General features: G+C 62.3%; 5 protein-coding genes and 1 pseudogene across 5 annotated transcripts, besides 1 other annotated feature; all 6 read right to left on the reverse strand.

Annotated features, from left to right (window-relative positions):
* Positions 1–389: 389 nt before the first annotated feature.
* On the reverse strand, positions 390–3,353 carry LMXM_30_2980 (conserved hypothetical protein; the record flags this gene model as incomplete). Its single annotated transcript, XM_003877768.1, has 1 exon — positions 390–3,353. One exon carries the CDS (start codon positions 3,351–3,353, stop codon positions 390–392), a length of 2,964 nt encoding a protein of 987 aa, XP_003877817.1.
* A 1,591-nt stretch (positions 3,354–4,944) lies between these two features.
* LMXM_30_2990 (conserved hypothetical protein) lies at positions 4,945–10,680 on the reverse strand (the record flags this gene model as incomplete). The annotated part of the gene is made up of 1 exon (XM_003877769.1): positions 4,945–10,680. The coding sequence occupies one exon, from the start codon at positions 10,678–10,680 to the stop codon at positions 4,945–4,947; it is 5,736 nt and encodes a 1,911-aa protein (XP_003877818.1).
* Positions 10,681–12,319: 1,639 nt separating this feature from the next.
* LMXM_30_3000 lies at positions 12,320–14,023 on the reverse strand (annotated as a pseudogene).
* Positions 12,320–14,023: a sequence feature.
* Positions 14,024–15,249: 1,226 nt separating this feature from the next.
* LMXM_30_3010 (hypothetical protein, unknown function) lies at positions 15,250–16,917 on the reverse strand (the record flags this gene model as incomplete). Its single annotated transcript, XM_003877770.1, has 1 exon — positions 15,250–16,917. The coding sequence occupies one exon, from the start codon at positions 16,915–16,917 to the stop codon at positions 15,250–15,252; it is 1,668 nt and encodes a 555-aa protein (XP_003877819.1).
* Positions 16,918–17,131: 214 nt separating this feature from the next.
* LMXM_30_3020 (hypothetical protein, unknown function) lies at positions 17,132–18,490 on the reverse strand (the record flags this gene model as incomplete). Its single annotated transcript, XM_003877771.1, has 1 exon — positions 17,132–18,490. One exon carries the CDS (start codon positions 18,488–18,490, stop codon positions 17,132–17,134), a length of 1,359 nt encoding a protein of 452 aa, XP_003877820.1.
* Positions 18,491–19,170: 680 nt separating this feature from the next.
* LMXM_30_3030 (hypothetical protein, unknown function) lies at positions 19,171–24,441 on the reverse strand (the record flags this gene model as incomplete). The annotated part of the gene is made up of 1 exon (XM_003877772.1): positions 19,171–24,441. One exon carries the CDS (start codon positions 24,439–24,441, stop codon positions 19,171–19,173), a length of 5,271 nt encoding a protein of 1,756 aa, XP_003877821.1.
* Between the last annotated feature and the right edge of the window lie 823 nt (positions 24,442–25,264).

The raw sequence follows: 25,264 nt of genomic DNA on the forward strand, positions 1-25,264 counted from the left end.
AGATGGAGAAGAGGTCTGCCCTCGACGCATGGGCGTGCATCACAGCATCGATCCTGTTCTTACATGGACAAGCAAACACACATCGACAATGGTGAAGGGGGACACTCGTGCGAGATCCGAGGCTGAAGCTGGCGGTATCCCCCTGGAGTGTCGGTCTCCCTACCCACTCGTGCTTGCTCCTTTTCCCTCTGCCTCTGGGCACGCACACACACACACAGTCCAACAACACCGCGCACGCCCGCGCGAGAGCGACTCCGCGCGCTCTCTTACCCGCAAACACAGTCGCCTACTCAAGAGGCACGGAGGCCCCTCAGTGTGGCGCACAGACAGGCCGCTGCCGCGCGCTCACTAAGAAACGCACACGCGTGCGGGCAGGTCCCGTGAACATCTCAAGCTGCGGACTCCTCTGCACGCACCCGCTTCGCCTCCGCCTCTTCTTCATCGTCGTTCAGCTTGTCGGAGTCGGCGCGGCTGCGCTTGATGCTCACCCGCCTCGGCAGGCGGTTCTCCTCATCCTCCAGTAACGAGCCCCGGCCACTGGGCGGATCCAGGCATTCCAAGGCGGCCACCGCAGACGATGCGATAGACGTTGAGGCGGAAAGGGACGAGACACCAGCGGTGCCGCCGCTGCGCTGGTCGGCCGCACTTGACGTGGAAGCCGCGCCGGGCGGGGAGTCGGCTGCGCTCGGCGATGACGCAGACGGCTGCGCTGATGGTGGTATGGGGTTTCCCATCTCCTCATTGTCTGAGTCGTCGTCGATGCTGCTGAGGGACGCGAGCGGATCACCGTCGTTCTCTCCGTCCTCGTCGCTGGTGACGGCGGTAGAGTGGACCAGGCCGTGCAGACGTGCCTCAGAGCCGCCGTCCACAATCGGCGTGCCGAGCGGCGACTCGAGACCAAAGTCGATCGCGGCGGCGTCGAAGTCAGCGAAGCCCGACATGGCAGAGCGTTCCACCGAGCTGGCGAGGCTGGAGGTCTCCGCTTCGGCCAGCTGGGCCTGCTCTGGGGTTTCCTCCAGTGCCTTCTGCAGGCGCTCGTATAGCACTGGGACCTTCTTTGCCAAACGCTCGCCGAACTGCGAGAGTATGACGGTGGCCACTGCCTCAAACGGCCGCGCCGTCGGCGCTGATGCCGGGGACGTCTTCTCCGTCTTGCTGATCGAGTCGTCGCCGCGGAGGATGGTGACAAACGGGCTCGGACCCAAGGAGCTGCCGCTGCTCATGGAGGAAGTGCCTTGGAGCTTCTCGCGGTGGACACCCTCGCAGACAGCGGCGACCAGGTGCGCCAGCGATGAGCTCAGCACATTGCCGCGGTGACTACACTGGAGGTAGAGCAACAGCGCCGTATGCAGCAGACTCGGTGCCGGATCACCGGTGGCAAGAGTCACGAGGCGCGCGTCGCGACGGTCTAGCACGGTGGCCAGGAAAGACGTGACAGAAGACTGCAGGTTTGCCATCCGCCGCTGCGGTGAGACGAGCGTCGTGGCCAGCGCCGGCATCAGCTTTGACAGCGTGAGCACCTCGAGCAAGCTATCGCACCGCGATGCATCCACCTTCGAGATGACGACCGCGACAACACGGAGGCCGTACACAATTTGTCGCTCTTGCACCAACGAAAGTTGAAGGGCACTGCCCGTGAGCGGGAGGCAAGCACCGTTGACGCCACCACCGAGCGGGGGCGCCGGCACCGTCACTCGCGCTGCCTGGTCCAGCATCTGTACGAGGTGCGCAGCAAGGTAAAACAACGGTGGGCGGTCCACATTGTTGCCTTCGATCCAGAAGCGCAGCACCTCGTGCCGGCGCGCCTCCAGCTGCGCATTGTCGCCGAACATGGCGAGCGTCAGGGGGACGCCCACACCGCAGCACTGCACGGCCTCAACGACGGACTGCGCCTCGGCACCCGAGCGAACTACCGTGATCGCGCGCAGCAGCAGCTGCAATAGGCACCGATCCGGGACGGCATGCGCCTCGGCCACTAGATCCTCTACACACTCTGGAAAGTGCGAGGTGCAGCTGTAGAGGGTGTCGCACACGAGCTGCACCGCGCGCGGCGGCTCCACCGCCCACTGCTGCGCTGGAGGGTGCGCCAGCGTGCTGTCGTAGTAACGCAGTGCGCACTCCAGCACCGCCGTCAGAAACGGCAGAACTCCGACTCGCACGAGCGAGGAGAAGATCTCGGCGCGCATGTCAATGCCGATCATCGCGTTCTTAACCGTCTTGGCCATGTCGCCGACGAAGGCCGCCAACTCAAACAGGTGCACCACCTTGCTGGGTTCGATAGATGCTGGGTCCGCAGAAGGCGAGTCAAGCCGTACCGCTTCCACAGTCGTGCGAAAGGCGTTAGGCAGGATGGTGGGCGACGCGACGACGTCGGTCAGCAAGTTCATGGTGAAGCGCAGCGTGAAGGTGCTGAGGAGTGAGTAGGAGGCCGCATCGGCCGGCTCGAGGCTTAGCGGTATCAAGTCCCTCAAGTACCCACACGAGTACAAGACATGGATGCGCGGCAGCATCGACTCTGGCAGGTGGCACGGGTCGTGAAAGGTGGCCCGCCGCTCCTCGAAGCTCACAAAGCCGCTCGCCTTGTCACGTCGGCCAAGGCCGTACTGCACAATGTCGATGCAGTCATCGATGCGCTCATTCTCGACAAGCTGAGCGACGATCTTTCCCTCTGTGTTGTAGGGGGACTGAAAGAGCGTGAGGACGATACGTGCGATGAGCTCCATCGACACGGTGTCCTGCTTCTCCCTGCTGGCGTGGAAGAGCTGTGCCAGCTTCGTGAAGTATTGCGAGTCCTCGCGGACATAGAGGCCAAAGCGCTTGTTCTGTGACTGCGCCGCGTCCAGAATGCCGGCGAGGTTGTGTGGGTGCACGAGGAACTTGTCCGCAAGCGCTGGCACCCGCTCATCCTGTAGGCGGCGCAGCCGCTCCGACTGCTGATACGACTTGATCTGGCGGTAGATGAACTCGCAGCCGTCCTTGTCATCGAAGCTGCAAGCGATTTCGTTGCTGACCGCCTCGTCATACCACAGCAGAATGGTCTCGCCCTGAATAGTGTAGACGTCGTCCAGACTGACGTAGCTGGAGAGGAGGAGGTCGTTGGGGTTGTCCGTGGAGAAGATCTGCAGCCGCGCCGCGAGCTTCGTGCCCGTTTCCTCGTCCGTTGCCTTCCCTCGCTTGCCGCCTCCTCCGGCGGAAACCCCTGCTGCGTCGCTACCGCCGATGGAGCCATCCGCGGAACTTATCGGCAGCGGCTCCTTCACGATGGAGACGACACCAAACCCGATTTCTGTCCACTGGCCCGTCTCATGCGAGGCGAACAGCTTTGCCTTCGTGATCGGGTCTGCGCTTTCCATGACTGGTGGCACTCCTCCTGACGCAGTGAGAGAGAGGGAGGCCGGATATGTATGTGTGGCGGAGAACAGCTTCGATACCCGCGTAACCGTGTCGGTGCGGCTGTACCTGCGGTGTCTTCTATGGTAAGGGAGGATCGTCGGTGAGTACGCGAAGGCGGGAAGTGCCTCCTCGCCTCTCTCTCGCTCTGCTGCCTTGTCCTTTGTATGGCACTTCTGTTTCCTGATGCGCGCGTTGGAGGTCTTCGCTGCAGACGACCGGCTACCCGCCTCTTGCAGTCGTGAAAGCGAGGGAGCGGAATGGGTCGGTGATGCAGCCAGGGCAAGACAGAGCGTCCGACGCTGCTGCGGCGGCTGATGTGCGTCACCGATGGAGGGCAAGAGAGGAGGGGTGGGCTCGACAAATAAAAAGCGTCTGGAGCGGCCCGCGAGAACGCACCAACGGCCCTCGCACAGGGAGACACTCACTGAGTGGCACCCGGCAGGAGAGAAGGGGGAGGGAGAGCAGCACGCAGAGAAGTCACGTTGACCGTATTGATTACGCACCGTTACATGCAAACAAAGAAGGAAACAAACAGTCAAAGTTCGTCGCAGAAACACTGTATGCGCACCGAGAGAGATCGGCGTGAGTGCGTTGCCCTCCTGGGCCTACGCGGCTGTGCTCTCCACCGACGGATGGCGAGAAGAAAGCTCAAGAGGCCCCTCAAAGCGATGTCTCCTCTACTCCGTGGCACACATGCACGCGCACGCACCCGGCCTTCCTGTGGGTATGGGGTGGGGTGCGGAAGTACGAGTTCGAAGAGTGGGGGGAGGCCGAGCGGGGCAGCTGTTAGTGACAGCGAAACAGGAGAGTGCGGAGGAAGGATGGCGCGATGGAGGGCGAGAGGCGAGAGCAAGGCAGCGATGACACACAGTGGGAGAAGGGGGGAGAAAGTGGTGGGCGACGAGTCGACCCACGGGCAAAGTAGGGGTGTCAGCGGGTGCTCGTAAAAAAGACCTGACGCGCATGCGTCCTGGACCCTGCGAAGGGGTCCCACCGCTACTGAAAAGCGTGCCGTTCCTCTGTCATGCTTGCAAGTCGAGTTCGTGAAGTCTAATCTTCAAAGGTGTCAGTTGTGTACACGTGCAGAGGAAGAGAGAGAAAAGGAAAACGTAGTCTAACGCGGTGGTGGAGCGCAGACAGTGAAGAGACGCGCGTACACGCACACCCACACGCACGAACACCAAAAGACAAAGAGGAGTGTACAGGCGGACGAGAGCAGAGGAGGCGAACGGAGGAGCCGAAACGCGTGCAGCTCTCAGAGCGCCAACGAAGTCACAGAACAAAACCTGCATGTGCGTGTGTGTGCAGCAGCCAACAACGTGAGGGAGGAGGAGGTGGCAGTGGCGGCGGTAGAAGGAGGTGTCCAAACATATGGTGGAGCACCGTCTGCAGCATTCGCATTGGAAGGAGACAAGTGGACTGAGCAGCTGAGCTGACGAAGGCGAACGAAACGCGACCCGGAACGCCTTCCTTGCGGCACAGAAACCGACACGTCGTCATGATGGCATTGACACGGTGTGCATTGCGCCGTCTCCCCACACCTCTGCCGATCTAGCGAGCGCTCTGCGAGGCCGCTGAATGGCCGAGCTGGGCACCACGCAAGAGGAGATCGTCAACTTCGGCGGCCAGCGCGGTTGCCCGCTCCAACCGCGTGACATTCCGTGACCGCTGGTCGCTCAACATCTGTGAGTAGCGGAGGAAGGACTGTGATAGCTCCAGCGACTCGACCGAGAGACTCCGGCACCGTGTGGGGGTTGTGTCATGTGAGACTACTGACACAGTACCTTGGGTTCCGCGGGACGTCTTCGCTGCCGAGGGGCTGGAGACTGCGCGTCGAGGGGTGCTCTCTGCGGTGGCGCCACACGCAGCGATGCTGGCACCACCCTCTCCCGACGAGACACCCTGGTTGCTGCGGCGGGGAGATGGTGAGACCGTGAGTGCCTGCGACGAGTTGTCCGCCTTATCCTGGGGGCTGGTGATCCTGCCGCTTTCCTGCACGTTTGTCGACCCTTGAAAGGAGTCGTCGCACGCAGGCGCTGCGGGGTCAGTACCTGAGGCTTCTAGGAGAAACGCCACACGCTCCCGCAGCTGTATCACCTCCGTTTCCCACTGCTCCCGCTCCCGCTCCATCAGGCCAGCAACACACGCGGCTAGCCACGCCGCCTTGTCCGCCGCGCAGCGCGCATACAGTTCTGCGGCGCCGACGAGATGCATCTCCCAACTCGCCAAAGTCGCCACACAGGCCACCTCTGCCACAGCACCCGCGTCACCTGTCAGTCGATGCTGAAGGCGCGCCACCGCTGCCCGCTCCAGCTGCACTTGCCGCACGCAGTCCTCCTCCACGGACCGCAGACGGCCCTCCAGCAATGCCTTTTCAGTGGCCATCCGTGCCACGTTCCGCTCGAAGCGGCGCAGCTTCTCCGTGTACTCGAGCCTCAGCAGTTCCGTTTGACGTTCCACAGCCTGCTGGACAGATGACTGGGTGGCGCGGCGGCATTGCTGGAGCTCGTCCTCTAGCAGCCGCTGGTGGCCCGTCAGCTCGTCAATTTCGGACATGCAGCTCTGCCGTATGAGCTGTGTGTCACGCGAGTACTTTTCGGCCCAGTTCGCCGCCTCTGACTTCAGCTGCTGCTCCAACTCCCCGTAGCGGGTCTCGGCTCTGGACTGCTCCCTCGCAGCCGCGGCGAGAGAGTCGGACAAGGCGCGCACCTTCGCCTCGTAGCGCTCTACGTCGATGCGGTGGCGCGCCTGCAGCGCATCCTCCACCGCAGCGCATGCTGTTCGCAGTTGCTGCGACATCTCCACCTGCGTGCCGCGCCGCTGCGTGTCGTACTCGCGCATCGCCGTCATGAGCGTGCGGGTGGTCGACTCCGAGGCGGCGTAGAGAACAAGGAGCTGTTCCTTCGACACCGCCAACTGGCTAAAGTCCTCGGCATCCTGAGCTGCCCACACCTCCGCCTCAGCGGATGCCTTGGCGAGAGAGGCGGCACGATGGGCCACTCCAACCAGCGACTTTGCCTCCGCCAGCTGCACTTTGGTTTCAACAAGAAGCCTCTCGAGGAATCGCACGCGGTCCCGCAGCCCGCGCCTCTCTGGTGTAGAGGCGGCGGGCGAGGTGGAGCCCACAGCGCTGGTGGTGGCGCCGAAGGAGCTGCGCTGCGAGCAAGCAGCGTGAATGGGGTTGTCGGGAAGCCCAGGTGACGAGGGGGGTGTCACGGGCAGCGATGGCGCCTTCGGCTCCGGCGAGGAGGGTGGTACCGTCCCCACCGTAGCCGCCATGTCTGCAGGTAAGGTGACATCGGGGCCGTCACCACTCCCATGGGCGGATGCGATTCCAGATACCTGAGCGGGAACTTGCGCCCGCAGCTGCGCCATTGCACGCGCATTCTCCGCGAAGCGCTGCAGCAATCTCTCCGAGAACTCGTCGGCCTCAACCAACATGCCCTTCACGCTATAAAACGTCTCCTGGTGGCCCGTGACGTCGGTGCAGAAGGTTTCAAGCACTCGCGTATACCGGTCAGCAAGCGCGCTCAGCCGTTCGTGCCACGACTCCGTCGACGCTAGGGACGCCTGCGCCGAGCCGACCTCTCGGGAAGTGGAATACTGTTGTCGTCGTTGCTGAGCGTCTGCGTGCATCTCCTCTGCAAGAGAACGCTGCTCCGCCAGTAGACCCCCCATGCTCTCTCGAAGACTTGCCAACGCCTCCTCCGAGCGAGCCCGCTTCTCCTGGATGACGGCGAGCTCGGCCGCGCGATCGTGCTTGTGCGCTGCAGCCCCACGCAGCGCCGCCAGGCGCACAAGTTCAAGGAGGTGACGCACCGCCAAGGGCACACCAGCTTGCTCCACCTCGTGGCTGGAGGCGGCTGCCAGATGAGGAGACGACGGCGCCCGCGCTTCAAGAAAAGGCTCAGTAAGTAGGGGACCGCACTGCTCTGAAGAGGCGGTATCGACTTCGTACTCCGCCTCACATGAGTCACCCGTGGCCATCACGTAACTCTCTATCGACCGAAGGCGCGAGACCAGGTCTTCAGGAACGACCTGCACAAGTGGCGGCGTCACGGCCATTGCGCAGGTGGAGCGGCGCTGACCGCCACCATCGCCGGTGGACACATCCGCGCTGTGCTCGTCCACCTCACGCTCGCCAGGTCCCTGCCCGCTCATGTCAAGTGTGCTGTCGCCATCGGAGGTGCGCGCCTTTTCCGCACCGCTCTCTCCTGACGGCGACGCGATTGCCCCGCTGGCGCGTGCGTTGGGCACCACCACCACCTCCTCCTCGACCTGCGCCACGTAGCCCGCAAGCTCGGCGCTGCGAGCTACAGACACCTCTGTCATAGCCTTCCCAGCCGCATCCGCGAAGGCCTCCATCGCAGCTACCTGATGCTCCGCAAAGCTGCAGTGCGCCAACTCTCGCCACTCGGCCATTCGAACAGTAAACATGAGAGTGCTGCGGTAGGCACGTCGCTCCTCTGTGGCGGTACACAGCAGCCGCTCCGTGTAGTGCGCCTCCGCGTCATACAGCGTGCGCACGTGCTGCAGCTCGCCTCGCAAGTAGGCCGCCTCCTCCTCCGCCACCTCCTTCGCTGCCTGCAGCTTGTGCTGCTGGGAGTGGCACAGCTCCGTCTCCTGAGCCATGTGCTGCACCTGCCACCGAGCTTCCACCGCACGCTCCTGCGCGATCTCGATAGTTGAGGATGCCAATAGAGAAGCCTTGGCAGCTCCGCAGGCGTCGATCATCGTTGTCCGGACAGTGTGCCATTCCCATAGTTGCGCGATCATTCCACGGCGCTGCCGGACCGTGCGCTGCGCTTGCCGCTCTGCGGCCCATGCACGCCATCGACTGTAGGTTGCCTGAGCGCAGTACTCTACCACAAGGCAGCCCACGTGGTCCAGCTGCTCTTGCATCGCGCCTGCCTCTTCGTCCCGCTGCGCGACATCCGCGGCGTAGGCTGTCTGCGCGATTTTGAGCTGCTGCGCATGTCGCTCGGAGAGCTGTGCCAGCTCCTCCGCCTGCGCACGCCGCAGGGCCGCACATCGTTCCTGGTGGATGGACTGCAGCTGTGTCTTCTCCAGAGTGTGCTCGCGCTGTAGGCGCTGCAACGCCATGTCGTGGCTGGTGTGCGACCGTGCCAACTCCTTGCCGTGCCGCTCTATCATCTCCCTTCTGGACTCCGACAATCGCGCCTCTAAAGCAGCCACGCCGCGCCTCTGCTGTGCCCACTCTCGCCACGAGGTCCACACAACCAGTGTCTGCGCGTGCAACACCCCTCGCTCCAGGGCACACGCCGTCCGCGCTGCCGCGGTTTTCTGCACAGAAGTATGCGCTGCTTCGATCTGGTGGCAATGCTGCTGCCAGCCCTCGCACACGGCTGTGAGCTGCGCGGCATCGCAGTGCAGAGAAGCAGTCCAAACTTTCAATACTTTGCCCTCACGCATGAGCAGCGTTCCCCACCACTGCCCCTCTTGCGCCTCAATATACAGCCGCTGCTGCGCCTCCTGCAACAGCAGGCCAGAGGCACGGCTGCTCCACCATTTCTCCTCCACGCCGCGCCGCTCCATCTTCTCCCGCAGCATAGCCGCTGACAGCTCGCCGTTCCGCACCTCACTGTCGTAGTAGGCGCCATCTCGCTCGCGTTGCGTGCGTGCGGCGGCCTCCAGCTGCGACTGCAGTCGCATGTTGGCGCGACGCAGCTGCTCCAGCTCGTCACGGAGCTGCGCCACCTCTGCCTGGTGACGCGAGGACTGCTCTTGCTGCTGGACGAGCAGTTGACGACGTTGGGCCTCCATTTTGTCAGAGAGACTGCAGATACTACGCTGCGACCTCTCGCTAGAAATGGTGTGGCTATGACCCAACCACCGGATGAAGGACCGAGCCCGCAGCGCCGCACTGCCCGCGGAAGCGACGCGATCCGTCAGGAGTGCCCCCACCACATGAGCAGTTTTGTAGCGTCGCTCCCATGACTGGCTAGATGCCTTGCTTCGCTTCAGCAGCTGCTCGGACTCGGCGAGTGCATTCTCCAACCGCACGCAGCGCTCACTCAGCGGGGCAAGTGTATCGACGTCACGTGCCAGCTTAGCTGCCTCCTGCCGTAGACTGCCATGGCGGTGCTGCAGACGGCCGGTTAGTCCTAGGACGGTGTGGTATGCGTACTCCTCCTTGCGCCGCACCGCCTCGGTCAGCTCCTGCAGCTGCGCCTTCCAGCAGGCGTTCACGTGGTCGACAAAGTGCTCAGATGACTCCGCCAACGCAACATGCGCCTGCCGCTCTGTGGTCAGCGCTGCCTGCAAGCTGCAGACGGTGTCGCGAAGCGTCGCCTCCTTGCGCGCAAAGAGCTGCTCAATGGCCTCCTGCTGACGGACGTACGTACGGGTGCGCTCGCTAAACTCCACTGTCATGTCCCGCAGAGCTGTGCGAAGGCGATGCACCTCGTCCTCGTGCTGGGCGCATTCCTTCTCCTGAGTTGCTACCGCGGTGGCAATGCGGTCGCGCTCGCTGACGTCCCTGTTGAGACGCTCATGCAGAGTCTGCTGGGTGGCGGCGAGCTCGTCACGGAAAAACTGCGCTCGCTGCTCCGCCTCTGCCGCTGCGGTCTTGAGACGCTGGCAGCGGCGCTGCTGCATTCGAGACCGCCACGTGCACAGCGCCCGATGCGCTGCCGTCACTCGCTGCTGATGGACGAGTGCGTCACAGGTGGCGCATTGGTACGTCTCTCGGGTTGCTTCCCGCCGCCGCGTGTACTCGCGAGCGAGGTTGCGCATCATTGCCTTCTTCATCCATATGAGCAACACGTTGTGCGCTAGGCGCTGCTGGCGCAGTTCTAGCTGGAGACGCAGAAGGCCGTCTTCGAGGTGATGCCGGCGCTCCCACTCGAGTCGAAGCTCGCCATCGTGGCGGTCGCGTTCCTCTGCCAACTCCTTCGAGTGCGCATCGAAGTACCGCTGCATGCTCTTCTTGGCCGACTGCAGCTCCTTCTCCTTTACCCGGACATTCTCCAGGCGCGCCGCCTTCTCCTCAAGAGCACCAAACTCTTCGTAAAAGATGTGTGCGCAGCGCTGGAGCAGCAGCGAGGCCGCCTCTTGCCTCCGATGCACAGAGGTATGCAGATCCATGTAGTACGGGTTATTCAAGGCGACGCTTGTCTCGAGGCCAACAGCAGCAGCCTTAACAACGCTGTCGTAGCCCCGCCCTTCTGCTTCCTCCTCCACATGTGCACGGAGAAGCGCGAGGTCATCCTGCACACCCAGAACCGCGGCCTGCGCCTGCTGCAGCGACTTGGCCAGCTCCTCCATGCGGCGCGTAGTGGCGTGTGCTGAGAGTTCGTGCCTGTCCTTTATTGGACAGCCCCCCTTGAGGCTAATGGGGTACGCTGAATGCCGCTGAGAAGGTCTGTGTCGAGTGCGGGCTGTGCGCGTCAGCGTGCGTTGGGACGGGACATGGACAGAAGGCACGATGAAAACAGGCAAAAGGCGAGCCTTGCAGAGATAAGGGAGAAAGGGAAACGATGCGCCGCGGCAGTCGCCGCACCATAAACCCGTGGCGTGAAACCAGCTGACGGGGAGGCAGCGGAGCGAGAAGAGTATCGCTGCTGCTCGAGGGGACAGCACACGCCACCTGCGCGTCTGAGGTACGGGGGGTTACGTCTGCAGCATGACGCAAGCCAACCACAGCAGAGGTAAAAAAGGGAGGAGGCACGAGGCAACGAGAGAAACCACCGCCCAGGCGCACAACCATTGGTGCCCCTTTCCCCGCTCCACGATGTCATGCGTTCACCTCGCCTTTTGTTTTCTTCAGCGCTGCACTGCACATTCGACTTCGGATGTACTCGTGTGTAACACCGGCACACCGCGAGGAAGCGCGCAGTGCAGCTACAAGATGCAGGTGTCAGAACCCACGGGCGCCAGTGGTATCAAGAGAAAAGGGATAGCAAGAAGTCGGGGAGGGGGAGGGGAGACGCACCCAACGGGCGCCACGGGACCAAGGCAAGCATACACACGAGCAGAAAAAAAGTGCATGCAAATCGCCCCCGCCAACGCGCACGCACCTTCCGGGTAGCAGACGAGCTTGCGTGATGGCGAAAGAGAGCGTGGAAGCACCAAACCGCCCGAAGCGACAACACACACGGGCGAATGCCGTCGTGAAGACGAGAGGCAGACCACGCATACATGCCCACATACACATATATGGATCTTGCTGAGGGGACGCCTTCTTACGGGTCGACGTGTGCGTCGCAGCTGTACAAAGGGCCATGCGTGTATGTCATCGTCTGCCCTCCGTGCTGCCGCCCATGGCCCTCGGAGAAGAGGGGCGACAAGAAGAACGTCTCAAACCCCGCAGAGGGTCTTCGTATACTCTCGAATACTATAAAGAAGCGCGCCTCGCACCATCGGAAGCCTCCGCGCGCCGCGCCACCAGATCCGTCAGCTCGCCCGCGACAGCATCGCGCTCACCTTGCACTCGCCGCACACTCACAATACCCTCCTCGTACTCCTCGACGGCCTCCACTTGGTTCGCAGCTGCAGCTTGCTTGTCCTCGGCGATATCACGCTCTGTCGTGTCGCGCCACTCCTCCAACCGCTGCACCTCTGTTCACAGAGCAGCAGCTTCCAGCTCTATCGAGAGCATCTGACGGCTGAGAGAAGCCTCCTGACGCTGTAGTACATCGACTCGGTGGTCGTAGTGTTCGCACCGCTGGTGCAGGATGCCCGCCCGCTTCACCCACGCAGCGAAGCTGATACGCCGCGCCAAGTAGCGCTTCACACCGTCCATCAGCAGCATTTTCGCATCCACGTTGTCCCTGTACAGCCGGCACGTCGCAGTCACATAGGCTGCGCACGAGTCAAGCGTCTCAAGGGACGTTGGTAGTTTCTGCTCCTGCTGGCGCAAGCTTTCCAAATGACAAGTTCCAGGCTCTGGAGCACCCGCGCCGTGTCACAGCTCAGCGGTGTGGCACTGTCCTTCGTCCACCAGTACGTGCAGTTTTTGCACCCTTCGCACCAGCTCCGCGCATGGCGTCTGCTGCTCCTTGCGGTGCACAGAGAGGGTAGCCTCTTTGGCGTCGTAGTGCGGGTACCGTTTTCGCACCTTCGCCACCATCTCAAGGACCGTGGCAGATGCCGGCTTCTCTAGTCGACACGCTCTAGCGGCCCGTCCCTTCGCAACCATGCTGGGGCGGGCGATAAGGGCACTTGCTTCCCTGATAGCGTCGAGCCTTCGGGTCTCTCCGCCCCGACTACTTTCACCGCTCCCGTTTTGTGCTCTCTCTGGTGGTGTAGCGGCAAGCGGCTCTCTTGCCATGCTGAGCGCTGATGTGCCCAATGTCACGGGACGTCGCTGACGCAGTACGCCTCGCCTCTGGAGGCGGCGACGTGGAAGTTGTGCTGTCCCTCACAAGACTTGGCTTACCCGCGGGAGACTCCCCCAGACCCCGCAGCCCACGGAGGCGATCTACGGACTCGTCCAACTGTGCGAAAGGGGCGCTGTTCGACGCACGTGAGGAGCAGGAAAGTCGTGTGCGCGGTGCAGCTGCGCTCGGCTCCTGCGGTTGTGGCATCTGCCACAATCGGTATCTGATGCTAGGCGCCACGGACATCAGCAGCTCCAAGTCCTGAGAGGGCGTGCCCTTGGCAGTCCCGCTCCTCGAGGAAGCCACAGTGGCCGCAGCCAACGACGACGAAGCCGCGGTGGGGCGCTGCCGTCGCTCGCTGCTGCACCCGAAACAGCACGCGCCAATGCACGTGAGGATCGCCAGGCAGTCATCAGACACGCCGGGGAGCAGTACAGACAGCAGTGGGTTGTCTAGCACGTTGCCCTGGCACCGGGACACCAGCATCTCGCAGAGCGCCTCCATTGACGGGCGAAAGCTGGCGCCAACGTCGCAAACAGACGCACCAGCGAAATGAGGTGTTCTGCGCACAAAACACGATCGCCCGCCGTCGAGTCACTCACGGGAGCGTACACAGCCAGCCGTACCTGCTGCACGCACGCAGCTGTGTCGTCAAGCCCCTAGCTATAGGGAGGGGGGAGGGGCCGCGGCACAGCTGCTTCAGCGTGCTCTTGAAGAGCTGGCGATGTGCCGATGTGCGAAGCGGTACAGATGTGCTCTTGCTCCACAGCGATATCCCCTTCTCGGCAGTCTTCCCCGAGTAGCACGGTGAGCCGCGACAATGTGCCCGCCCCGCCGCCTCCAGCAGGTCCGCCTCTCCCCACGGGTTCACGCGAACCACGTTGAAGACGCACTCGTACGCGCTCTGTGAGAGACGGGCACCACCGATGCATCCCCACCTCCTCGGCAGCGAGGAGCAGCACGTTGTAAAACGCCTCACTCACGTGTGACACAGGATCTCCATGGACTATGGTGGTGCGGCGCGGCACATCGCAGAAGCTCGATGCACGCCGCTGCACCGCAGAGTCAAGCTGCAGTCTCCTGCCATCGGAAACACGGCAGGATTACAGTGTAATGTAGAAGGGTGAAAAGACGACTTCAGCAAACGGGAAGGGGTCAGGGATGAAGTCCCCGGCGCAGTGCAGAGTCACCTGACGATGCCCTGAAACGGACAGCGTCGCCTCCTCGCCGTTGACTCGGGGGTGGATGTACGCCCCTGTCTGGGCCTTGCGCACTCGATCGACGAGCATTCCTTCGTCAGCGAAGGAAAAGAAACACGAGACTGACGAGTCCACGCAGCACCTGCGTTGCCAAGCGAAGCGTAAGTGCCTGCACACCACGGCGGCACGAGTGGTTCAGCAGAGAGAGAGAAAGATGCGGAGAAGCTCTGCGCGCGCGAAACGGAACTGGTGACAGTGGAACGTTGGCTTCTGCTTTAGTGTGTGTGCGTGTGTGCCTTTTGGACGCTGCCAGTGACAGCGCCGATGTATGGTAAGCGTGAGGTGTACGAAGACAAAGAAGGGTGGCCCACCGAAGAGGGTGGTGAGCAGGCAAGCGTACGGTAATGATACCGTAGATAGCAGCGATGGTGGGGCAGGGGATGGAGGAGGGGGGGGGCGTTACGGGTCCTTCGGACGTAGAATATGTGCGGTGCGCATACATTGAGGGCCACAAAGCAAAGCTAAACGAAGGGAATCAGAGAAGGAGCGTACACCGCGGGTCTGCGACCGATGCACGGGCACGACTCCGACGAAAGGGGAAATCAGCAGACAAAATGCCCGAATGAGCGCAGAGGCGGCAGCCACATCGACGGCGGTGGTGCTGCGCGCCATGCGTCCCCCTACGCCTCCCCACCTCTCGCACACACCTAGTTCGACCTCACAAGAGAGTTTCCTATGCTTCGGCTGTGAAGGGGAAGGGGGGCGCAGCAGCTGGCACAGCAGTGGGCAGCTTGCACGTGCGGCGAATGCGCATGGGTCTTGTCACACGGGCACGAGGGAGAGAGTTTGCCTTGTCAAAATAGAGATACCGCGGCGTGCCAAGATGCCGCTGTGAGCGAGCCAGTGACTGACTTTGTGGTGGCACAAGAGCAATGGGTAAGGGGCAGGGGAGGGCGGAAGGAGACTGGAAGGCGTGTGCCCTGCTGGCAAAAGGAAAAGAGACGTCACATGAGCAGCGCAGGAAAGCAACGGCGCCTTTTGATGCGCCGCTGGATAGAGGCGGGAACGCAAGCAGCGCGCATCGACCGTAGGGAGCTACATGCTGCTATTCCTTTTGAATAGAATGCTGTTCGTCAAGCTTCCGCGGCACCGCTTGTGTCTTGTCTTGTGGTTGGTAGACGCACATTCCGCCGGAGTGCGCAACGGCACAGGACAGCGGCTTTGCCATGCACGCGAGAGGGAGAGGGAGAGAGAGGAGGAGACAGGCATGCGAAAGTCCACGCACCACGTGTCTCCGGAACTTGGTGTCATCGCCATCATTTGCGAGGAGTGAAGATGGTAGCAAACGCGTCTGTGCTCCACGAGAAATCCTCGATGAGCCTGCGTTCAGGGAATGTCACGCTTTCGCTCTGCCGACGAGACGATCCCGGCAATGATGACGCCTGCACTGGAATGGGGGGCCGTTCCTTTCCGGGACTTGGCGGTGATGCACTCGAGCTGACAGATGCATTGGCAGCACTGATATCGAGAGGCGCCGCTGCTCCTGTCGGGGGTTCGTGCAGGCACGCATGGGCTTTTGCGCTTGGGGTTGACGAGGCCGAAGCGGCCGCCGCACACAACTCGAGCAGCGCGTCCTTCACTGTTACCTCCAAACCACTGAGCGTCCGTGTTGCATGAGAGACAGATACAGCTTCGCAGGCGGCCTGTTGATCTCTCTTCCAGCTCTCCTGGTTTCCCTCCAACGTCGATCGAGCAGCAGCTCGACACAACGCGTAAATGGAGTCGCAGCCTTCCCCAGTGATGCACGGTGGCAGTCCATCGAGTCCGGCTTCGGCTGCGCTCTGCTGCTCCACGATGAGTTGTAGTCGAGCTGCCACAGACGCCGCGAGCGCCACCACATCACGCTTCAAGTCGCGCATGAGTTTCGGCTCCACTGCCGCTGCGCATTGTTCTGCAGGCTTCACTGCGCCAGTCTCCTCGACATCCTCGGTGGCACGGCAAAGGAAGGCGCTGAAGTCGCTCTGCTCTGCTTGCAGTGCGGCGTCGCGAACGCGCTTCTCATTGAGTGCGCACTGCTCGTCTGCCCACCGCTTCCGCTCTTGCGCCGCTACCTGGAGTGATGCGACAGCCTCGTGGAAGCGGAACTCGACCTTCGCTGTGAAGTCCTTTAGGTACGCTTCGGCCAGCTCGTAGCGACGCTTCGCGGCGTCGCACAGCATTTCGTAGTGCTGCTGCCCTTCTTGGGCGAGCAGCTGCTGTCGCCGCGTCTCCTCCACGGCCTTGCGCAAATCGTGAAGCTCCTTCTCCAGGCTCTGACGGCTCCTTTCCGTCGATGTCTGAAGGGCTTTCAGCTCTGCCGCACACTCCCGCTTGGCCCTGTGCAAGTCCCTGACCCTGTCCTCCAGTCCTTCAATGTACTCTAGGCACTCTGTCTCCTGAGCCCTGCAGGTTTCAGCCACTGCCGATGCGTGGGCGAGAGCCTGCCTAGCCCGCTCCTCCATTTTACGCACATGATCCTCAAGTCCGTCGTGAATGTCTGCCAAGAGCTCATGACGCCGATCCGCATACTCAGCAAAGGTGCTGAGACGTGCCAGCGCCGGCGAGGTCACGTTGAACGCCGGCTTCTTGGCAGACTGCCGCTTGAGTGGCGCAGGAGACGGCGAGCCTCTCCCGTTTGACGCCATTGGCAGCGCCCTGTTAGTCTGTGCAGTGCACGCGAGGGGGGGGGTAGCGGTGGGCAAAGGATGTAAGCGAGCAACACGGGAAAGGGCGGAGAGATGGCGAGAGAGCGGTACTGGGAGACGTTGAACAGACAGAGACAGGCAGAGCCGGAGAGCGATGAGCAGCCTGAAGGTGCAGCCAGCGTCCACGCGGCAGCCAACATCATCTGTGAGATGCGCACAAGCGTCGCGGTGACCTCGAGGAGAGCGGCCGGCGAGCCCCATTCCCACCCGTCGCATCGCCAGTGTCCGCGCGGAGCTCATGCGTGTTGATGTGCATCCGTCAGGATACAACGAGCCACGCGAAAAGTAAAAGGGAAGAGGGGGGACGGCAACGCACGCCTGAAGAAGAGGTTGAGTAACTTGCTCTATGTTCACAGCGGGGATCTAGGCGTCACCGACCGTCCATGACGCTGTCGTGCCAACCAAATAGACACGCGCAGGCGGAGAAAGAAACAGAAGATTGATGGCCGTGCGTTCAGCATCGGAAGATGCGCTCCGGCGAAGGAACCACCGCTGGCAGATTCACCGCCGGGGTTGAGGCGAGATGTACCCTCTTGCGCTTCGGCCCCTCGGAGGGGCGCCCAAAATCCACGAGCTTCGCGGGCTTCGTGCGCACGGCAATGCCGTCCGTCGGCGGAGCAGGCGGAGGGATGGAAAACGTGGGCGTGCGATGCTTGGAGGGTTGCGATGGCGGTGGCGGCGATGCAGATGCAAAGGTCTCCAGTTGAAACGCCGGCGCCGGTGACCATGTGACAGAGATCCCTCTCTCGCTCTCCCCCTCCCCGAACTGCGGAGAGGGAGTAGATGTCGCTGACGTGGAACGAAGAGGCTGCGCGTCCCGCGGCGAGATGGTCACCGCTATGTGCACGCCAGGGCTGTCCCCGGAAAGACTCATGGAGCGGCTGGTGTGAAAGGAGTCGATGTCGGCAAACTCCGTCCCCGCCGAGGCGGAGCGCTGAGACAGCGCGGATGCTTGTATGCCCTCGGTGACATGCAGCGGCGGCACCGCGGACGTGCTCTGAAAAATTTCCCACCGCCACTTGTCGTAGTAGATGCGGTAGATGCGCTGCACCACCTTGAACTTCACAAGTCGATACCGCGCAATTATGGCGGCAGCGGAGGAGGTGAGCAGCGCGTGAGCAGCTCGCGCCTCCTCGGCGTTCACAACAACAACCTCAGCGGGGAGCAAGTCGCCACGAGATCCCATCTTGTGCGAGTGCAACGACATTGTCGGCGGCGACGGTGAGACGGTGCGCGAGACCTGTGCGGCTGCGGGCGCACTGACATCAATGCTGCGAGGGGTCTCAATGTCCTCGAAGGACTCGATATCCGACATGAGGGACATCGCTGTATCTGCCACGCGAGCTACCGGTGCGGCAGAAGCTACTGCACCGCCAAAGTAGGTGCTCATGCCAGGCGGGGATGTGCTACCGCGTATGGTGGAGAGGAAGTAGTACTCCGAGTCGCCCGTGGCCGTCGCGGAGTCGTGCACGCCATTGCTGCTTTCCAGCCTCGACGACGACGCGGTGAGCCCTCGATGAATGGAAAGCTGGCCCCCGACGTACGCCCCCGCTGCCGCCTCGTTGTGCAGGAAGGAGGGCGGCACAACGCGCTGCAGGCTGCGCGCATGTGTACCGCTGCCCTTCTCACCTTGCCTCTTGCCAGAGGAGGCCTTCGCTACTACTAAGACCCGCACATCAGTGCATGCCTCCTCGTCTATGGGAGGCAACAGGGTACTGAAGCCACTAGAGCTTGAAAACTGTAAGCTCGTCTCTATGAATTCGTAGCGATCAGACATGACGGTGTTGATGTCAGGGGGGGGTACGGCGCACATGAGAAAAAAGCTCACCGCAGGATCCACACTAGTACGCGCACAACGCAGCGACGACAGACATCAGCCCCCCAGTCTGGAAGAGGTGTGGACACAGCGCACAGAAGCGCTAACGTCGAAGGGAAAGGAAAAGGCACGGCGTGTGAGAGCGTGTGAGTGCTCCCCAAACGTAATCAATGCGGTGGAGGACGTAGCAGGTGAGACCAACAGGCCAAACACCGTCTGCTAAAGCCCTCTCACCGGTATATCGACGTCCGACAGAGCAGCCAAAGCATTCGGGGGTGGGCAAGGCGAGGGATGCAGAGAAAGCGAAGAGGCGTAGCAGCAGCAGCGGCATCAATCCAATGAGGAACCCTTGGAGGGCAAAGGGAGAGGTCGCATAGCTCAACGAGGAGGAAGAGACATGACAGCACAGACAGACCACACCGTTGGTTCGCCTGCGGAGAGAGGAAGCCCAGGCTTTGCATCTCTCGACACCGTCACATGCACGACGATGTAGACAAAGGGTGCAGTGAGCGACAGCAGTTGGTCACCGTCACCGGCTAAGGTGCTCAAGAAATATGCGCGATGTTCGAGGATAGTGAGCCGCAGCGCGAGAGAAAAACAAGAGAGCGTACGCCGTCATCCAGACACGCACACCCACACCGATGCAGAGGTCCACGCGCTGCTGCCGGGCGGGCGGTTCACATGTCTTGATTCAAGTACCTCACCCGCATGAGGGGCACTGACGGGGCAGAACACGCCCCCTTGCGGAGAACCCCCAAGTCGCTCTCGGCCGCACCCGCCTCCGCATGATCGGGTGAAGTGCTGACATGCTCCCGATCGGCCCATGTGCCGGTACTCCACGTGATGTGCTCGGATATCTGCGAGCACGGCGTGTTGAAGTCGCTGCCGGGAACAGGAGAGCTTGGTCGAAACGGCGTCGTGATCACCGCGGCGTCGGTAGAGGCCGGCTCGGTGAGCTGCACTGGTGCAGCATGCTCCGGTGAATCGCATGACGTGCTGCACGAGAAAGTGCTTCGGTTAGCATCAGCCGCGTTGCCGGCCACTAACCCACTGCAGTCATCTTCGGCCCTCAACTTGAAATCCACCTTCCCGCCATCACCTTGCTCAGGTAAATCGAGCCGCCCCAGCGAGTTGGGCAGAAATGGACTCGTCGCCGTCGGAGTTGTGGAGAAGCTGCTGGACTGTGACGGAGATGAAGAGGGGCTGCGAGCCAGAAAGTGTGTGCTGCTCGATGTCGATGAAGAAAGCAGGCGCGCAGGGGACTCATGAGAATACTCAGCCGACACTGCTGCCTGCTCCAAGGTCATGCCCGCACTGGGTGGGGCGGACCTGTCAAGAGCGACGCTGTCCTCCGCGGCCGCCCGCCTGCCTCCCTCCCGCTTGCTCTGTACTCTTTCCGAAGAGATACCGTTAATGGAGGCTCCAAAAGGCACCGCGCTAGTCGCCGCCGCTCTCTCGTTCGTGTGCTCCCGCACGTGCAGGTCCGTTTGGAGCTCGGTCGAGGCAGCACACAGACACCGCGTCGACGTGTCGGAGCGGGAAAACGCAGAAGCAAGCGGCGCGTCGCTCTTGCGCTCCTCGGCTGCAGAGGTACCTGCCAGCTCCACCCCTTCGTACGGCGGTGTCGCCTGCCTCCTCTGCCGCGGGGGGCGAAACTGCAGCGGCGTTGGCGCGTGGCTGTGCGGCACACCCTCGCCCAGCTCTTCGCCTCCGCCGTTGCTGAGCGATGCAGCTTGCCGCGCATACACCGATCGCTCCCGGGGCGACTGCTCCGCCTCCGTGAAGTGCAGAGAAAAGGAGCCGTGATCGGTGGCCAGAGTGGAGGCCGTGGAGAAGGCGAGCTCAGCTGTGCGCGGCCATGTCGATAACGGGAGAGGAGTGTTCATGCCCACAGCCGCCATGTGGTCAGCACGATTTGCACCGCTGACCTCTGCCGAGGCGGAGCGAGATCGGTGCAAAGTCGCGTCTTCAGGCTGCACCGCCGCCGCGTTGAGTGGAATAGCGCTCACCTCCGCCGGCTGCGCACTCGTCCGCACGGAAGATGTGACTGACCGAATCTTAGCAATGCACGGCGCCGGTGCAGCCTCCGCCCCGTCACGCAGCTCCACAGCACTCTGTTGGCCCTTTGCCTTCGCCACAGCCGCATCTGCATGTGTGTCAGTCAATGAGTGAGGCAGGGAGGCGAGAACGACAGTTCGTGAACCTGCGGTGTCATCTGAGAAGGAATCGCCGGTCTCCTGCACCGAACGGATCGACTTCGCGTGGCTTTGAGGAGGTACACTGTCGACGTCACAAGTCAGGCCTCCCATCGCCTTCTCAGCCGGCCTGTCTTCTCTGCCTATGGCGAAGCGGCTTGAATGGGAAAACACGGCGCGTGAGGAAGGTGCGTCTTTCACCGGCAACGATACCGTCAACGCATTCTTTATCGCTGCCGGTTGTTCCGCACCCACCAAAGACGACGATGATGTTTCACGTGCTGCCACTACTGTCACCGTTGCGAGCGATTCATTACGGTCACGCCGATACCCACCCTCCTTCGCAGAAGGACGGTCCACATCCCCTTTTCGATCGGTGCAAAGCACGGCTACGGCGTCTAAAGGCACAGCGGCACCTGGCGCACCATCTGTGGTCTTTCCATGGGCGAGTGCCGCCGCCCTGTCGACTACCACCTCAGGTCGGACATCGCCTCTCGTGCCGTTCTCCGCAGATGCTACCACCGCAGCGCTTGGTGCCCCTGCTGCCGACGGTGGTGCGGAAGTGCAGGGACCGCTTTCCTGCATGCTAGGCTGGTCCGACGAATCTAGCGGCTCCTTCCCCACCGGCCCCTCTACTCGCGGCGGATACGGTGGCTTTTCGCCCACGTCAGCTGCTGTGAGTTGACGCGTTCGGCTGTCTGAGATGTGGCCAGCCTCGACAACTGCCCGCTGACGCGCCTCCCTTGCGGCTGCCACGTGTGTGCAGTTTGTGGGCGGCAGTGGAAGACCACATGTAGGAAGCACGCGGCAGCTGCCACGGCCACCCGCCGTGTATGCGTCGGTCGCCACACTGCTGCGGGCATCGCTTTCACCGCTTGCCGGAGAGGGGACGAACTCGCACAGTGCAGAGCCGATGCCTTCCGAAGCGCTCAGCAGCCAAGAAGACGATGAGGGAACAGCGAGGGCGTGCCCACGCAGCGCCTGCTTGCCATCGCCAGCTCTGATGGCATCGTCCCCGTGAGAGGAGGTGTGTGCGTTCGATTTGAGGCTCCAGTCATGCTCGTCGCGGCGGTGAAGGCGCGACTCGACAGTTGCAGACGAGGGCTTTGCGGTGCGGTAGTAGGGTAGCAGCTCCGTCTGTGATGTGGCCACTTCAAGAGGTTCATCTGCGGCGCCATTTGCTACTTCAAGCACGCCTACGTGCACCTCCGTGTGGTAGGAGGCGATCGACGCAAATGACGACTGCATCGACAAGGCGGAGCCCTCGTGCCGCTCCTCCTCCGCGTCGTTCGGGGCCTTCTCCAAATCCCCCTCTGCCACCTCGTTCCGCACGGGCTGCTGAAGCGGAGTTGCAGCAAACTGCGCACTCCGGTCTGTCGACTCGCTCCGACTCGGAGGTTGCGCCTCGACCTCGCCTGACCTGCTAGAGATAGAGTTACCTGCATGGTAGGAGTCTTGAGAAACCGATCTCAGACTCACGTCACTCGAGCGTTCGGTACAAGGTGTCTGAGGCGCGTGAGCCGTGGCCGGGTAAGCATCCACTGGCGGCAGGCAAGCTCCACCTCGTTCAAGGTTTCTTGCACTTGAACGCGCTGAAGGCTCTTCACGTGTGTCCTGCAGCACTTGCCCCAGAGGCCGTCGCGGTGCTGGAGATGCATTCGCTCCAACGGTGTGCGGTGCCCTCTCGAACACCTTCTCGGCACAAGAAGTCTTCGTCTTTTGTTTGTGAGGAGCGGCGGCGGTGGCAAGGGAAATGTGCGCCTCGTCGCTCGTGACGGATGCACTCGCGTGCGTTGGCGAAGGAACGCGGGAGAGATCTGGTGACGTGACAGGAGACCACTCCGCGCTTCGGACGGCAGACGGCGGCAGAGCAGCCGCAGGCGCGGAACATGTCAAGAGACTCGCTGAATGCTCCCAGTCGCTTCCACCAGTGCTTTGAAACTCCAGTGAGCTGTCATCTGCGTCGTCACCGCCTTCCCGCATCCGACTTCCCTGAGCGGTGACCTGCTGCCAGTCGTGCCGAGCCTCCGGCGGGTGTGCCTCTGCGATGCCCTCTCGAGGGCCAGATAGCACCGTGAAGATGATGGACGACACGGAGGAAGACGAGGCGTCGTCACCGTCCCGCCGATGCGGTGACTTTGACGAGGTCACACGCTGTGCCAGTGGAGCATCCCCATTTGAAGTCATCTCTGTGCCCCGGACAGCCGGTGGGTTACCGATGCCACGCTGCTCACGCTCCCGGGGCACAGCGGCTGTCGACGGAGTGGGGTGGGCGGTGCCGCGCACGTCACGGACAGCCACAGGCGAAACGCCGCCAGCATCGCGCTCGACAGCGTATGAGCAGCGCTGGCGACGATGGTGGCGAGACGGCACGCGCTCGCCGCCGTTACGTGCGGCAAGCGTAGGTAGCACCGCCATCGCCTCAGTGGATTTCGCAGCACTCAGCTCTCCATGGGGAGCCTTGAGTGTTTCCTTGCTTGCTTTGCGAGAGCGGTGCTTCGAGCATGGCACCAGCCCCGGGGCATCCGGCACGAGACCTTTGGATGACGCGTGTGTCGCTTCGGCGACGAACGGCTGCCTGTTCAGCGTTTTCCCTCTCTCATCAAAGGAGGTCGAGGCGGCAGACCGCCACTCCTCTCTTGGCGCAGAATGCGTGGAAGCACCCCTCGTCGTCGCCTTTAGCCGATGGCCCTCACCATTGATAGCGTCACCGGATGATCCGGTGCATGAGGTGTGGTGCCGGCGCGGTATATGATGGGATGGGTCCGTACCGTTGAAAGGCAACGCAGCACTCGCATCGCGCGGACCGCCGCTGCGCTGCACTGCGAGGAGCTGGGAGGATGAGTTCGAATGAGCGCCAGTCCTCAGTCGCATCAATGCCCGACGGGAGCTTGCCTCGGCGACTGCCTGCGCCAAGGTCTCCTCCGCTGCTTTCTCCAACTCACACCTCTCCAGTTTCTCCAATAGCTGAACCGCAGACTGTTGCCGGAGTTGAGCGGCTTTGGTGAATCGCGGCGTTGGCAAGGAAGCCGCACTGCTGTTTTCCGTGCGCGTTGGCGTGAGGAAACCGTTCCGTAACGGGGAAGCAGAAGAAATGCGGTGCTGTCTATATGGGCTGTCCAGCGCAGCCCCTGGCCGTGGCCACCCTTTCCGGCGAAAGAAGATGTTCTGCGCTGCCTCGTCGCGCTCCTCAATGTAGTGGAGAACGTAGTCGTCGTGCAGCTGAGTGGCACGGGTAGGTCGAAGTACGGAGGTGCTAAGATTGGTATGCGTTGCATCCACAGTAACCTCCTGCGACGGTGCCGTCACTGACAACTCATCCGTGCAGTCTACACCGGAGCGGCGCTGCCACGCGGCCACCTCCTGCGTCAGCGCATGACCGCGTCTCCGCCGCGCCGCGTGTGCAGCTGCCATCGACGACGAGCGTCTCTGTCGTGGCGCGGAAGCTGTCGCAGGGGATGAGTCGCCCGATCTGCGGGCGAGTCTGCTCTCCCTGCTGAGAGACCGGTTACCCTGACTGCGCACCGGCGTTGCGTTTGACGACGACGGTGAAAAATGCAGTGGACGGTGCAGGTAGGTGGTGGCGGGCAACACGGCGTGCGATAAACGCTGTAGCGGCTCCACAGCATCGTCCTCGCCAACGCCGCCCTTGGAGATGGCGTTTGAATTGGGCACGAAGTAGAGGGGGTTGTACACGTAGTCGGCCGGGAGCCGCAGCTGAGGCATCGGAAGCTTCACGCCGTTGTACTCCATCTCGTCGCCAAAGATCGACGCGGAGGGAGAAGGGGCGAGGCAGGGGGGACGCGGGAGAAGGGAGGCGAAGCACAAATGAATAATGAACGAATGAGGCTGCTGCGTGAGGAGGAGCCGTCACGAGGCGTTCAAAGCCGCCCTTATGCGCCACAGTCTTGTGTGTGCGGTCGCAAGCGGAGGATGTTCTAGTGTGGAGGGTGTCCGGCGGTGATGCCGTTGCTCTTCTCACAAGTCGAAGGAGAGAAGTTGGAGAGATGAGGAAGAGAGAGGCAGCGGCTGATCTAGCGCAACAAGGAGGCTGCTGCATCCGCCCAAAGAACCGGCAGCAGTTTCGGCGTCCGCGTGCGCCTTCCTCTCCCTTTCAACAGTGGGAGTGAGGTCTACTGTGTTCGAGCAAGAGCCGTGGGTGAGGCCCGGACAGATGCGTTCTGCAGCACGCGCACGGAAGAAGAAAGTAACCGATATCAGATAGAGAGGAGGGAGGCTCGCAAGGGTAGTGATATGGAGAAAGTCACCGCGCGAAGAGTGCAGCACGGGAGAGTTGTTCGTGCTGCGGAATCTGAGCGGACAAGCAAGAGGCAGAGGCCACGCATCCCATCTGCCATGGTGTCAAGAGTGCCGTGGCAGAGAACTACGCTAGCCCGCACAGCATAGTGGGTCTTCCGCCTCCCCCCCTCTGCCGCCCGCCCGTTGAACGCTGCGAAGGGTGGGGTGGGGTGCAATGAAACACAAAACGAGGAGAGAACGACAGAAAAGGCGCAACGCCGCGAGCGTGTGTGTCGCGTCGACAGCAACGGCAGAAGAGCAGAAGAGCAGCAGCGCT

This window comes from Leishmania mexicana, chromosome 30 (genome assembly GCF_000234665.1).
Source record: "Leishmania mexicana MHOM/GT/2001/U1103 complete genome, chromosome 30".
Classification (NCBI taxonomy): domain Eukaryota; phylum Euglenozoa; class Kinetoplastea; order Trypanosomatida; family Trypanosomatidae; genus Leishmania; species Leishmania mexicana.